Consider the following 14,876-nt stretch of genomic DNA (forward strand, 5'->3'; position numbering starts at 1 on the left):
ATTATTTCAGTGTAATAAAAATAAAATTAACATTGTTTCGGTAAATTGATACTTGGGATATTGAGGGGATTTTTTTGTCTATTTATTAGTCATTTTGAATTGTCTTTAATTAGAAATTTCTTGTATAAATTTTCTATTTTCAACATAGATACCTACGTTTGTTGAGGAAAGAGGGGAGGGGGGGGTTCCTGAATTTAAAAAAAAACAACAAAAAAATGGACCAACAGATATGGTGTTGAAATGCCTAAAATTTAGAATAACGTTTCGCATTCTGTTTGAAAAAACTTACAAAAATTGACAGAAAAAAAACATTACAGGAAAATTATTCAAAAAAAGTTGAATAAGAATTTTAAAAAAAAACAATGATAATACATAATAGTAAATCTGACAAAATTATTTGATTAGTACCAAACGTTGGTGAAGTATTCAAAAATTGCTGTTTTTTCAATCTTAAATAGCGGTGAATAAAGTGTAAAGGAGAAAGATTCAAAAAGATTCTGTAAAATATTTTTACTCTAAAAGCAAAAATCAAAAAAAAAAAAAAATGAAAAAACGGAAAAATTATTTAAAAAAAAAATTAAAAAACAGGTAATAATGTTTGGTGAAATATGAAAAAATCTCAACATTTTTCAGATAATAAGACGGTGTCTATCATTCCTGCTAATTCTGCTGGCCTTTCTTTTGAGCTTTGTCCTGCTTTTTATCGAAAAAATTTGTTTTTTTTTCGATCAGACTTCGAATATTTTACAAATTCATACCCCCTCTCGCAGAGTTTTTAAAAAATTTCATTACAAAATCCTCAATTTTCCATCTGTAATTATTCTGAATTCAAAATTTCCAACTCTCCAAACTTTTCCATTTAGCAAATGGAAAATTGCAAAAATGTTTCCAGCTTCGCTTCGCATGGTCTGAAACACAACACTATCTTCAGTTTTATTATGAGTAAGTCAATTTAGGAGAACATGATTGCATTTTCTTAAATGAATCCTTTGAAAAAGTATGACAAGGAAAAACGATTGTTTTAAGCCAAAAAAATTTCAAAAATTTCACGTTCTCGCATTGCTTGGACAAAAACATGCGTTCCCTTCTTTTTTTCAAAATAAATTTTCAAAAAATTGATTCGCTTTTTTAAAAAAATACTCATAAAAAAAGTTTGAAAAAAGAAGAATTGCAATGAGGAAAGTATTTCCCATACCCTCATTCCCATTCAAAAAAAATCTTGAAATGCCTGAAAACATCGGGAAAATAAATAATTGATTTTCAAAATATTGACACCCCCTCCCCCCCCCCAGGCATCGTAGCGAGTCACTAGTCACTTTTTTCACGAAAAGTCACTTTTGGTTACTTTTTTCATCAAAATGTCAGTATTGGTTACTTTTCTTCCAAAAAAATCACTTTTTATCGTTTTTCATCCAAATTATCTTTTTTTTTACTCATTTTCAAAAGATTTTATGCGAATTTTCTTCATCAAACAATTTCAGAATTTTATAAAAAACACAAATTTTTACTTTTCGAAACATCATTTTTCAAAAGCTTTTGCCCTCGCTTCGCTCGGGCTTTTTTTCTTCTTTTTAAAATTAGAATGGAACTTTATTTTTTTAAAATCAAATTTTAAAGCCAACAAATAAACTTACAAAAAAAAATCGTTTTTATACCTCTCAAAATACAAATTTTTAAGAGCTTTCACTCTCGCTTAGGCTTGTTCTGTTTTCATTTTTAAAATCAACTTCTTTCAAAAAAACATCATTCAAAATCTAAAATTTTAAAAGTTAAAAGTAACGAACTACTCGTTCTCACATTTAAAAAAACGGATTTTTTGCTCTCCTGAATGCTGGAATAAAAAAAAAGACCACTTTTTTGGTTACTTTTTTCACTGCTTAAAGTCACTAAAGTAACTTTTTTAAAGAAAAATTTTGCTTTACGATGCCTGGACCCCCTTTTCTCCTCATCAAGCAAATTTTGAAATATGTCTTGCCAAACGTTCTTTCGGAGCTCTGCTTTTTTTTTATTTTGAAATTTTTGAAATGATTATGCAATATTGAAAAAATGAAATGTTCGCATTTTTTATCATAACTTCACCACGTCCTCATCACCCACCATAGAGAAAAAGAATTTGAATAGAAAATTCATGAATAATAAAGAGAGAAAAAATCAAAAAGATGAATTATCGAAATTTCGTCTTGGAAAATACATATAATATTTTTTTAATTTTGTGGAAATTTTCGAAAGTAGAATAATTTTTCAATATTGAGACTGTGAGGATGAAATCAAATGAAAATAACGAAAAATGTTGCGAAAAAATGATGGTCATGAGGCCAAAACTGTAGAAAATACAAAATATTGAAAAATTATGTTTTTTGTAAATGTGATTTTGCCTGATTGTATTATTTACAAATTAATAATGTAATACTTTTTTGAAATTGAAAAAAAAGCAAAAAAACATTCTGATTAATTTTTTTTTAAGACGGGCAAAAAGTTTGTACATATATACCTATCTTTCTGGTTCATAAAAAAAATTGTAATGGCAGAGAATAAAAAACTCATAAAAGTGGAAAAATGAACTGTCCTGTGTTCTGAAATATTTTTGTTCGATGTTTGAACTCGTAATTTGCTGATAAATAATTAATGCTTATTGCTTACTCAATCAAGATCGTCTCGACATCCATCGGTCAATCTTTTGCAAAATAATCTGTCTACTCGTACCTAGTAGTCTACGAACGAATCAAAATTATATGCAATCATAATTGCACCCTTTTTACCCTCTTTTCACTCTTCATTAGTCACGAATGAAAAAAATCTAACCTGATTTTCCCTCGAAACCTGCCCACGTAACAATTTCACCTCGTATACGTCGTCGTCTGGCGATGACTGCTCATTTTCAAAACTCGTACCCCAACTTCAACGTAACGTTTATAGGAGCGTTGTTTAAATTCAATGACGCCGACATTAGTTTATGCGCTTTGAAAGCTAATGGCGCGCGATTGTTTATGATAAAAAGGTACCTAACTATACAAAATGCTATACCCGTAAGAAAGATACAGAGGAGCGGGGTGGTTCAGCGAAAAGATACGTATAACCCGCTTGTGCGATATATCTATATAGATGAGAGAAGTTTAAACGATTTTCAAACTCTCACTTGACAAAGTTGACAACTTTATTAGCGCGGTTTTTGCTTCGTCTACGACGACGCCATTGATCTTTTGGAAGTACATAAATATGGCTGATCCGGTTCATAATGCTTTGAAATAGATACATACGAGTATGCATATGGTACCCTTGTTCTAGGGGTTATCATAGTGTTCATTTCATTGCCAAGTGGATCAAGTCGAGTGTCAGGTGTTTTCTTTTTCTGTTTTCGGTGGCAGGAGTGAATTATTCATCGAATTTATTTGCATCGTTGAAGCATCGAAGCACCGGGCTATTGGGTTCATTTCAAAAACATGATGAAAAAATTCCCATTTGCATTCCTCTTACTCTTACTTTTTTTTCTATTTCTTTTTTTTCCTTACCCTGTGAAAGAGAAGAAACAACTTGTCGAGGTGTTCTTTTACTTTGATGACATATTGCAAAGAAAAGTTCGCCCTTGTGTATCTCGTTGTGCAGATTGCGCACGTGTTTTTGTAATTTGCAATGGCAAAGTCGACGAAATGAAACCACCTCGGATACAATTTTTATTCGAAAATGACACAGAAGCAGGGTAGGTACGAGTATATAAGATATACACTCGAGTAGCTCAACTATACAGTTGCTAAGCCACGAGTTACAATATTTACCCTCTTGTTTATTTGCATTGTTTATCTTGCTCGAGTTTTTGCTCTACTGCCGACGATGCTGCCTCGATGTGATTTTTTTTCTCATTCTTGTACAAGGTGTTGCGATTGTGCGAATTGAAGGGGCCTTTTAAGGGATATCGATACCATGAATGACGGTTGAGGGCGCGTTGTATGTTTTAATTTTGGGCGAACCCTTCGATTTTAGATGGTTGAAAATTTAGATACTACGTCGTTGTGGTCATAAACCAGAAGCCAGGGAGCAGAACTCTATAGAGTTAGGAGACACGACGACGAGTGGAGCAGGAGGTGAAGCGTAATTAAAATTAACCGGTATAAATGAGACAGAAAGAATTTGTCGGCTTTTAAAGTTAAAATAGGGTCTGGCTTTTGTCATTGACGCGATGAATTATAGTTTTACAATGAACTGTGTGCTGGGGCTCCCTCGTTCTCTCTCGTCGACTCGTGGTGAAAATAACCCGCTGTTTATAGGAAAATGTGACGACGTAGTCGGGAAAACAGATTCTGCAGCGACGACAACACAAGACGCGAGCGAGCTTTTTGTAAATCTGGCTGGCCTTGCCTTTTACCCTTTCAACTCTTTGACGTGGTAGAATGAAAGAGAATTAAACAGAAAAGGGTTTAGGACAGACTTACTCGGATGGTGGTGGGTTCGAATCGATGGACGATTGTGGACGGAGCAAGGTGCAATATTTGCATAGTATGCAGGTGAAGTTTTAAAAGCTATCGGTATCATAGTGTGCCCGGATTCGCAAAGGATGCCTTCTACTCTTTTTGCTGCGATGCAGACTATAGAGAGATTAAAGACGCTGGCCAAGATGAAGCTACAGTACGAAAAAAGGGACGGGGAAAAAGTTTATAAAAGAGCAGCAGGTTTTCAATTCCCATCGAGCGTACAGATGAAAGTTTTATCGAAAGTTTTACTCGGCCGGAGATGGGCCCCGGATATAAATTGGAAACAAAGCGTTTAGCAAAAGTTTAACCCTCTCTGGAGCCTCCCCCTCCCCTCGAGCTATATGCAGCTTTATCACTCATTTTCAATGCTCATTTCTGATATTACTATACCAACGCGATAGGTTTTTATCTTCTTTTTTCTCGTTTCAAGTTTTTATAAACTCGGCGAAAATTTATTACCGGATTGGACGCGCGCCGTCGCCATTCCGTTCGTGGTTTTTCGCCCACGTCAAGCGAAAATCTGCTGCCTTCTTGTATTGTACCGTTTGAGTTTTTGAAAAACGCAGTCGTCGATGAAAAATTTCCTAAGGCGAAAAAAAGTGTGACGATGGTTGCGTTGAAATTATTGGTGCCTTTTGCTTTACTTTTTTTCCTCTCTTTTGTGTGCTTTTAATTTTAATGTATCCGCCGGTATGGTCTTAGAATGTGTTACACGTGCCAGGTGCTGGCAAGTTTTGCTGTCTTCGGTACGCTGGTGTATGTTTTCTGTGTGAAATACCATTTCCCCGGTGCATTTCGCCTTCGCCTTCGCGCGCGTTCTACGTTGAAATTAATCGGAAGAGATGGTGGTGTTGGGCGGGTATTCAGCACCGAGTACAATATTCGTATTACGCGGTAGAAGATGTTAAGACGTTGGTGTTGTTCGTTGGAATATGCGGTGTTACTTACTGTTGGTGGTGTTCGGTTATGACGAAGTTTTTTGTGCGCTGAATTTTACAAGACGTGTTGGGTATACGTATACGCACCTGCAGCATCTCAGGTAGATACTCGTATTCGACGAAGTGTACGGTTTGCCGGGCAACTTGAGTAATTACGTTTTTGGGATTTGCTGCCAAGAACTTGAACACTGTGGACGAAGTTATCTCGCTTGTGCCTACGATGGTGGTGGGTTGCGGCGTGTAGTGTTCCTTACAGCAGCAACGAGAAGTTCAAAGTTGAATTTAAAGGTCTCTGGAGGATCTTCATTCTGCAGCGTGGAATAAAGTATGATATGAAGAATATTTAACCAACTTGGGGGTTGCTGAGGAAGGAGTGTGGTGAACTGGATTTTGAAAATTTACGTGTTTTTAGTGTACTGTTTTTTTGGAAAAATATTAGTGTGGGGTTTTTGCGAAGCGGTGTGTTGTGTTTTGGTGGAAAATTCTTACGTAAGGACGTGGGCTTTGAAATTTTTCGAATTTTTGATTTTTTTGCCATTTAAAGAAACTTTGTGGTGAATTTCAGTATATCTAGGCTGTGATTACAAAAGCAGAAAAATTGTAGTATTTTTGATGTCAGGTTGTACGTATGTTAAGGAAAGTCGCTCAAAATCGTAATTTTCCCAATTCGAGGAGGGCAGATCAATGTTTAAAAGGTGACTGCAAAATATGCATTCAAGGATTTTTTTGGACGATTTTGAATATTTTTTGCTAAATTGCGCCATAAATCCAACAATTAAGCTTAGGTCAGAAAAAACCATCAGCAAAGGTAGTCCTAGAAAATGCGTTACTTACATACTCAAAGAACTCTCATGAAATTGTTTACAGGGTGTCTACCAGGTAGTGAAAGTAATGAAAAAGTAGTGATTTTCAGCAATTTTGCTCAAAAGGTAGTGAAAAATGAAAAAAAGCGGAAAATCCGATTTTCCATGCAAGAAAAATGTTGTAAAAAATGGCTGATTTGTTGACTTTTTTTAGAATTTGAACTACATATTTTTGAAAGCTTTTGCCCTCGCTTCGCTCGGGCTATTTGCTCTTCTTTTTCAATGTGAAAAACTTATTGTTCAAATTCAAGAAATGTTCGAAGTTTCAATCAGAAAAATACTCCCTTATCTCCATTAAAAAAACTTTTTTTTACGTTTGAAATATGAATTTTTGAAAGCTTTCTTGGCCTCGCTTCACTCGGCCTCGTTTGCTTTTTTTTCAAGTTTTTTTTTTTTTTTAAAATAATCATTTACTTAAGTTTTAAAATTTTGAACAAAAATAATAAACTTCTTTATTCATCATCCAAGAAAACAACGTTTTTATATTACCCTTCAAAATACTAATTTTAGATATCTTTTTCGAAAAATTGGTGTATTTTTTTTCCAAATGTTGTTCAAATCCATTAATTTTTTTAAATTTTTTATTTTGATAAAAGTTGTTTACTTATTTTCCCAATTTTATTACAATAACAAGAACCTTAATGGATGAAAATAGAATCAAAAATTGAGATGATATTTCTCGACATCCGCTTTCTTGAAAAAAATCTTGACATGTTTGAAGACATTGGAAAAGCGAAAAATTGTAATGTAAAATTTTGCCTCGTCCACCCCCTTTTAAAAATCCTTCATCTTTCATATTTGAAAGGATTTTATTCTCGAAATAGTTGATTCGTTAATTTTTCGAGTTCGCTCATTTTGTATTTTTAACATGTACACATGAGAAATTGTAACAACTTGAATAAATGTAGCAATGGTTATAAAATCATTGAATTGATTTCAAATTTATGAAAACGTGTACTTACACTCCAATATAAAAAATTACAAGGTTAAAACAAAAAAAATGAAAATTTTTCCCTGCGGGCGGTGGGGGGGGGGGGTTAAAAATATTTTGGAAGGCGGTGATTGTTTTTTGAAAGGTAGTGAAAAGGTAGTGATTTTTGATCAAAAAATTCCGGTAGACACCCTGGTTTAAATCAACGACTGTCCAAAAAAAAAACAGTAAAAAGCACTTGCAAGTTTTCAACGTAAAATACAATTTTTCGTTCAACTCAAAAATGTCATTAATTTTTACTTTTGCCTGAAAATTAAAATTTGGTGAGTTTTCACAATTTTAATGAAATATCCTTGTAACTTGTTCACTTGATGAAAGTTCGCTCAAAATTCGAAAATAACGGTCAATTTTACTGTCGTTTTCAAATTGAAGTAAAGAGGTCAGTTTGAAAAAAATCTTTGCAATTTTTTTTGTATTATTTAATTACTGTTTTCAAGAGAGAATTTGACATATGTAGGTATGTCTTTTAAAAAAATTCATATTTTAGTCAATTTTTTCAAATTCAAAAAATTTGCGTTTTACCGAATTTATTTTGAGAATTCGCATACTACAAGAAGTATAAATTGATCTTTTTATGGGAAAGGTTCCAAAAAATAATTTTTTTTGCAGTATTGCAGTTTGTAAAAGATTGCACGGTTTAGTAAACAACTTAAGTATACCTATCACAATATCAAATTTTTATAATCTAACTGATTTTTTAAACGGACCTTCCAATTTATTGCTTTAAAAAAATTACATTTTCAGTTTTAAAAATGGAATTATTGTTGACGAGTTTTCGAGATTTCAACAATGATCATTATTTACTACCCATTGAAATCGGCTAATATCTTACACTAAGCTGGAAAATTATGATAATTTTCGTTTTTTCCCCAAAACTTGGATCTTTCATCCATGAATTGAGAATTTTTTATTGTACTTACTTACCTATTTTTGGGATTTGAAAAAAAAATGAAAAAAGTCCTTGAACTTAGGCTCTTTTTATTCTACACAATGCATGCATGCATGTTTTAAGGTTTTTTCGCGATTTGTTTTAATGCCTCTTTCATTTTTTCTATTTTTAAAAATTGAAAAAAATTATTATACCCCCCCCCCCAAATGACTTTACGTTGTCCTTATTTTCAAAAAAATTTAAAAATTGATTTTGAAAGTTGAAAATATCCTGAAAGTTGTTTGATGAATTCTAAAAATCACTTTGAATTTCATTTTTAAAAAATAAGTACCCATAGGTGTTCAATTTTTCATCAATACATTAAAGTGCAATAAAATTGATACATACATATAATTTGCGTGAATTTTTTTATTAGCAGATTTTTTTTCTATATTTCTAATAATTTTAAAGCTAATGTTTGTTGAATTGTATGCTTTAATATGATTTTTCTATTATTTTCCCACTTTTGATAAATGTTTTTTCATTTGCCTTTTTCCTAAAAAAAAAAAATCAAAAAAGAATCTTACAAAATTTTGGCATTTTGAAAAATCAGATTTTCCTGAGTAAAATTTTGAAGTCCTGCTGAGTGAATAAACCGATTGATGAAATGGGATTTCTTTATAAAATGTGGGACGAAGTTTTGGGTGCTTACTGAAGTATAATTATTATTAATCTGCATGACTTTCAAGCAATGTTTAATTGTTTATTCATGAAACAACTTTCAAATTGTTTCTACTCCTTTTTTGTTGTTTTGAACAACTTTTCATGGGTTCCTGGTTCCAAAAGATCCACGAGTAAAGCACACAACAAAATCACTTTTTTCATGATTGGTTACTAAAAGTTGATATTTTCATCAAAAATGTTAATGAAGTTTAAAGTAACTTTTGGTTACAAAAACTTTGAAGAAAAATTGCAAAAATGAAGTAGAAAATTAAGAAATTGTCAAAACTACAAAACTCCTTCAAATTAAAAAAAAAAATCAACTATTACAATCGAAAAAATACAAAAAAATGGGGAAAAAATTCGAAAAGGTCATCTGGGTTATTTTTTGGTTACTTTTTGACTAACCTGGTTGCTTAAGTTACATTTTTGCTCGAAGAAATAGAGTTGGGATGTCTGCTCCAATAATTCCTCGATGATTTCCGCATCGCAATTTTTATTGCTGTAGTTTTCAAGGTCATGATCGAAAACGATCATTTCTCGCTGTCCTGTTTTCCTTTCTCTCTTTTCATGGTCTATTTGTTCTCGATTTTGAAAGTTGATGGTTAGTTTATGGACTCATTGTCGGTCTCAGATGCTATGTAATTGAATTTTTCAGCAAATTCTTTTATTGTTCGCTTTCTCAGGCCAAGTTCATTAAATTAATAAAGAAAATGCTTTTCGTTGGAGCTATCGAACAGCTGATAAAATCTTATTACAATATCGATGAAGGTGAAGGTGAAAATAGATTCGTTTCATTATGCTTCTTAATAGACCCAAATATCTATGACATGACAGTACAATGGGGGTCGTACAACACCTTGCTCACACTTACTTTAGTTTCGAGGCACGAGAAAAAGAAGAGACGGTGCACGTGCAGCAGGCGATGATAAAAAAAAAAAGAGCAGCCGCATAGTCTGATCTTACAAAGTTTTTCTTTTCTGGCACGATTCCCATCAATTCATCGTGGTGTATCGAGTTAACGTACCCATTACGACCCTAACTTGTCGTCTTGGAGAAATTTGTGCCGGTGTGCGTCTGTTTGGCCTCGGGGAGTATAGTGTGACTTTGTTTATCCGGTATCGAGTAAAGGCTGGTGATTTTGATATTTGCGGTACATATAGAGACGCGTTGATTACGGCTATTGATGGAGTTGAAATGTTGCCATAGATTTAATTAAAATAGTCTTCGCGATGAAGAAGAAAAAAGAAACGAAAGAACATACAATTCTCTTAACGAGAATGAGTTAAATTTTTATATACGCTGTCGCGAGAATCTCGATGCCAAAGTTGCACCGATCGTGAGAGTGAGACGAGGCTGGTAAATTGAAACGGGGAGATATTATCGGATTATGGTAGTAAATTTTGCCGCCGCCGTAGAGTATTGAGGAAAAAAGGGAGGTTACGGTCATGGGGAGTTAATGTACCGCGTTAATATTATTTCGAGGCTGGAAAACACCGAAGAGAGAAAAAAATACGTTGGGATGCCAATACACCACGCCATGCCACGTCGTCGGTAGCTGCGAGAATGGTATTTAATCTCGGTTAATGACGATGACGTAACGATATTGTACTAAATTAATTAATGGTGAATTTATATACGCGACTGGAGATCGAAGCCGCGCGTTAACGTGCAAATATTTTACGTTGAATTTTCGCTGCGGCGAAGTTTTTGGAGAGGGAATGGGATGAGTTGGCGAGCGATTAATTATATTTTTATGTTGTTATGATAATATACAGTACCAACAACGAGCTCGACGATGGATATGTTTTTTAAACACCTTTGTCGTCCGCTCGTTCTTCGCGATGGTTGTTGACGGTTTGTTTTTAATTGTTTTGACAGTTAATTAGCGGAGACGAATGCTCGGAGTCGAGTTCGCTGAATAGTAGTTTGGTCGGTGACGAAGAAACGCCATGCGATATTACCTTAGTTGAAAGGCTCATTAGAAGTCACCCGATCTGGTTTCTACCCGGAATCCAACGTGCTGGCGCGTTTCATCTGCTGCAAGGCAAGGAGGACGGAGTAAGTGATTTTTCAACGTATTTTTATTAGCCACAAGTATCTTCATCTTTACACCAAGTTTCAAATAAGTTATAAAGGCTTTTCATAATTTAATAAAATTATATGTACCGAAGATTGGTATCGTAAATTTTTTATTCCTAATTTGAAATATAAAAATGAGCTTCACAGACAGCGTGAAATGAGGAATTTTCAAAAAATAACTGGAGGCTCCAAAATGACTTGAACCCACCTGAAGTGTCTTCAGAAGGTGTTAAAATTGAAGTGCATAGTAAATTTCGATTTTTCAACTCCATTTGATGAAATTTTCAAGTTTCAAATATCTGCTGTAACCTCCAAGAATTTTCAAAAAGTGGCTGGAGGCTCCAAAATGACTTGAAACCACCATGGAGTCGACTTCATATGTATTATTGTATTGAAATTAGTTTGCAGAGTAAATTTCGGCTTGCTAATCTCATTTGATGAAATTTTGGGGAAATTTGAAGTTTCAAAAATCTACTGGAGACTTCAGTAATTTTCAAAAAATCGCTGGAGGCTCCACAACGACTTGAAATTCACCTGCAGTCGACTTCATAGCGTATTGAAATTAGTTTGATGAATTAATGTCGGCTTTCCAACTCCATTTGATGAAATTTGGTGGGAATTTCGAGCTTCAAAAATCTACTGGAGGCTCCAGTAGTTTTCCAAAAATGGCTGGAGGCTCCAAAACGACTTGAAATTTACCTACAGTCGACTTCACAGCGTATTGAAATTAGTTTTCAGAATTAATTTCGGCTTTCCAACAACATTTGATGAAATTTTGTTGGAATTTTGAGTTTCAAAAATCTGCTGGAGGCTCCAAAATTGCTCAGAACGGTTTGAAACAGTTTCCAATTGATTTGTCAGGTCGAAAATAGGGTATATCCCAAATTTCGGCTTTCTAGGCAGATTTGTTAAAATTTTGATTTTTTCTCACATTTTGGCCAAAATTTGATTTTTGAAAATTCACCAAAAATTGAAAAAGGCACTTTAGCACTTGAAATTTTGACAGGTGATGAATTTTTGCCTGCTCTTTCGATCTACTTTTGTACGGTTTAAAAAATGTTATGCTAGTCCTATGTTGGAACGCAAAATCTGCGATTTCGGTCGGCCTGACAATCAAAATGGCCGCCATTTTGTAAGTAGGCCCACGTTTTTTGTTTTTTTTTTGAGGACAAGGACTAGAAATGTACCTTAGGACTTCCCCCTTTAAGAAAAAAGATGCCCCGTGGATCGACGAGGGGGGTGTAATAGATCCTTATGCGGGCACCCCGCCAAAGTCGAGCTTGAAATTTTCCGAATATACAAAAATATTCCCCTCAAATTTCGAAATAAAATTGAGTACGGATGTCTCCTGAAAGTTTTTGGTACATTTTTAGAAATTCAATGCACTTTTTATCTTAATCAAGTATGGTAATCATCAACGCTGAAAAATTTTATTTACGTGGGAAAATATTGAAAATTCATCCCCCCTCCCAATCTCTTTGAGACTTTTTAATATTTTACCATATTCTCCCTTGAAAATGTGAAAAATCTCCGAATTGAAAAAGCAAAAAAATTAGCAAATTACGCCTGAAAAGGCCGTTAGAATATTTCAAAATTTAATAACATGCGATAGCTCAATTATTCGACTCTAAAAATGCTTTGGATAAACTTGAAAAAAATACTCAAAATTGACATTTATTTTCTTAACTCTACAGCGAGATATCAATATTGTTCTTGTTCATTTAGGTCAATCGAACTGTCAAAAGCGGTCCAATGATTAATCTTTATTCTACACTCTATTTCGAGAAAAATTTGCCATAATTATTAAGTGTCCTGTTTTCTTCTTCCCTACTTTTTCAAGGGTCTTCTTCCTCTAATACAAAAAATCCAAACATGGCCTTTCCTATGAGTTGTATATTGAAAACATTTTCTTTTTATAAAAATTTCATTTAAGGTATTCCTTGTCTCTCTAATTGGGAAAATCAGGGTATCTAACAGGTATAGGGAAAGTAGTGAAAGTACAATAGTGAAAAAGTAGTAAATTTAGTCAAAATGGCAGTGAAAAAAATCAGAAAATTCGAAAGCGCAACAAAACCTCCAAATCGTTAAAAAAAAGCTTAGGCTATTTTTTGATGGAATTGACAACTTATTTTTTTATAATTTTGATCGAAATTTAAAAATATTTTGCATGTAAATTTTCTTTTAATTTCAATTTTTTTGAAAACTTTTCTGTGAAAAATGTGACTTCGCTAATTTTTTTGTGGTTGTGTGTTGAGTCGGGGGGGGGTGGTGGTCGAGTTGAGAGCTTTCTGAAATAGGTGGAAAAAAGGTAGTAAAAAAAGTAAAGAAAAAATGATTTTAAAAAAAAGTTCCATTAGATACCATAAAAATAAACGTTAAAATAATAATCAAATTTTTTTTTTTTATTTTTCAACAAGAAATTTCAAAAGATACACATTTTCAGCTATTGCGAAAATTAATTTTGACAACTCTCGGCCTCTCTCGAACCTCATATTTGAGGAATACACCTCGAAATTCTGGACACCGATTCTATACCTAAATAAATTTTCACGTCTCCTTCATAAACCTAATGTTTGCTCCGTCTCCTCCCCTCAAAAAATATCCAAATCTTGAACTGTACCTATTTTTTAAATTTCTGCCTTCATCATTTGTGTTGGGTGCATTATTTTTCAAAAGGCAGCTTACTTTATTTTTTAATTTTCTTGCGAATTTACCACTTTTTTTTTGGGGGGGGGGGGTATGATTTTCTTTTTAGTTCTATTTTGGTTTTGTTTTCTCAACGACCAGTGCACTTGAAAATCTTTTATCTTTACCTCCGTTATTGCTCATTGTCATTAGTGAATAAACTTGATGATGTTAAATGAATTGCCTACATTATCCGTTGAAAGGGGCCAGTTTTTTATGTAAATTCTCACAATAAATAATACAAAGTAAAAAATTCTAATAGTACTCTATTCTCAAATTTGACGGAAAACTGGATTTTCTTTCTTAATAGGTAACTTGAAAATTTTGAGTGTTTTCCTCAACGAATTCGAGGAGAAGGTCCGAGTTCAAACACGAGTAGGTACCTTTTTTATTGATGAGAAAAAAATCAGTTTTTTCTTCAAATTTGAGGATAGGATTTTTGTCTGATTTCTCGCATTTTTGCATTATTTGCTTGCACCATGTTCATAGCTGTTGTCTTTTGTCACCCCCTCCCCTTCCTTAATATTTCTAGCAGATGATTAATGAATAATGATCAATTAAAAATCTATTATAATTTTTATTTCTTTGCAGAATTTCGTCGTTCGACAATCGAGTCAAAATTCGACTATGGCAATTTCAGTCCGATTGCCAAGTGGAAAAGGTCCGTATATTGAGCATTACCTGATACAAGGCTCGGAAGACGGTCAGATCGGTTTGGAAAGCTCAGAAAATAAATTTCCCAGCATTCCGTTATTGATAGCTCATTATTGCCAATGTTGGTGAGTAATCTTCAACAATTACGAGTATTAGCATACTTACACGATGACGATTACTGGAATTGAATGTGTATAACAATGCTGACGCGTGTAATGCTCATGTGTGTGTGTATGTTTTTTTTTCTACAGTGATGAATTGCCAGTACAACTGACGTTGCCTAGGGCCATTCGAGATGCAAAAAATAGACAGCAACTGACTTCGTTAGCGCTACTGGGTCAAGGTAGGTGTTGGTAAATGATACGAGCTGCGTTTATTATTATTATGGTATTCCGTGTATAGTAGGTATGCGGTATTATTTATACGCGATAGAGTTCTTTGTTCTATACGTGTAAAGTGGTCGTCTCGAAAGGGTTTAAATGGAGTTTTTGGGCTTTGTAATGATATATTATGAGAGGTATTAGAACGGCTTTAATTTTGATGGAAATGCGTACACACACCGTGTTGTTATTACTATACGAGTAGTACCTAACTTAATAGGGGTGGTAA

The 14,876-nt window shown here is 33.7% G+C and overlaps 1 protein-coding gene across 4 annotated transcripts in view; it reads left to right on the forward strand.

The window, feature by feature from the left end:
- spri (sprint) overlaps positions 1 to 14,876 on the forward strand; it is a 201,822-nt gene that overhangs the window by 161,661 nt on the left and 25,285 nt on the right. For all 4 annotated transcript variants that reach the window (XM_065349199.1, XM_065349201.1, XM_065349202.1 and 1 more), the window contains 3 exons: positions 10,728 to 10,907; positions 14,205 to 14,392; positions 14,519 to 14,610. In XM_065349199.1, coding sequence (XP_065205271.1) covers positions 10,728 to 10,907; positions 14,205 to 14,392; positions 14,519 to 14,610 — 460 coding nt within the window. The remainder of the gene's footprint in view (positions 1 to 10,727; positions 10,908 to 14,204; positions 14,393 to 14,518; positions 14,611 to 14,876) is intronic.

The sequence above is a fragment of the Planococcus citri genome, chromosome 2 (assembly GCF_950023065.1).
Source record: "Planococcus citri chromosome 2, ihPlaCitr1.1, whole genome shotgun sequence".
Lineage (NCBI taxonomy): Eukaryota > Metazoa > Arthropoda > Insecta > Hemiptera > Pseudococcidae > Planococcus > Planococcus citri.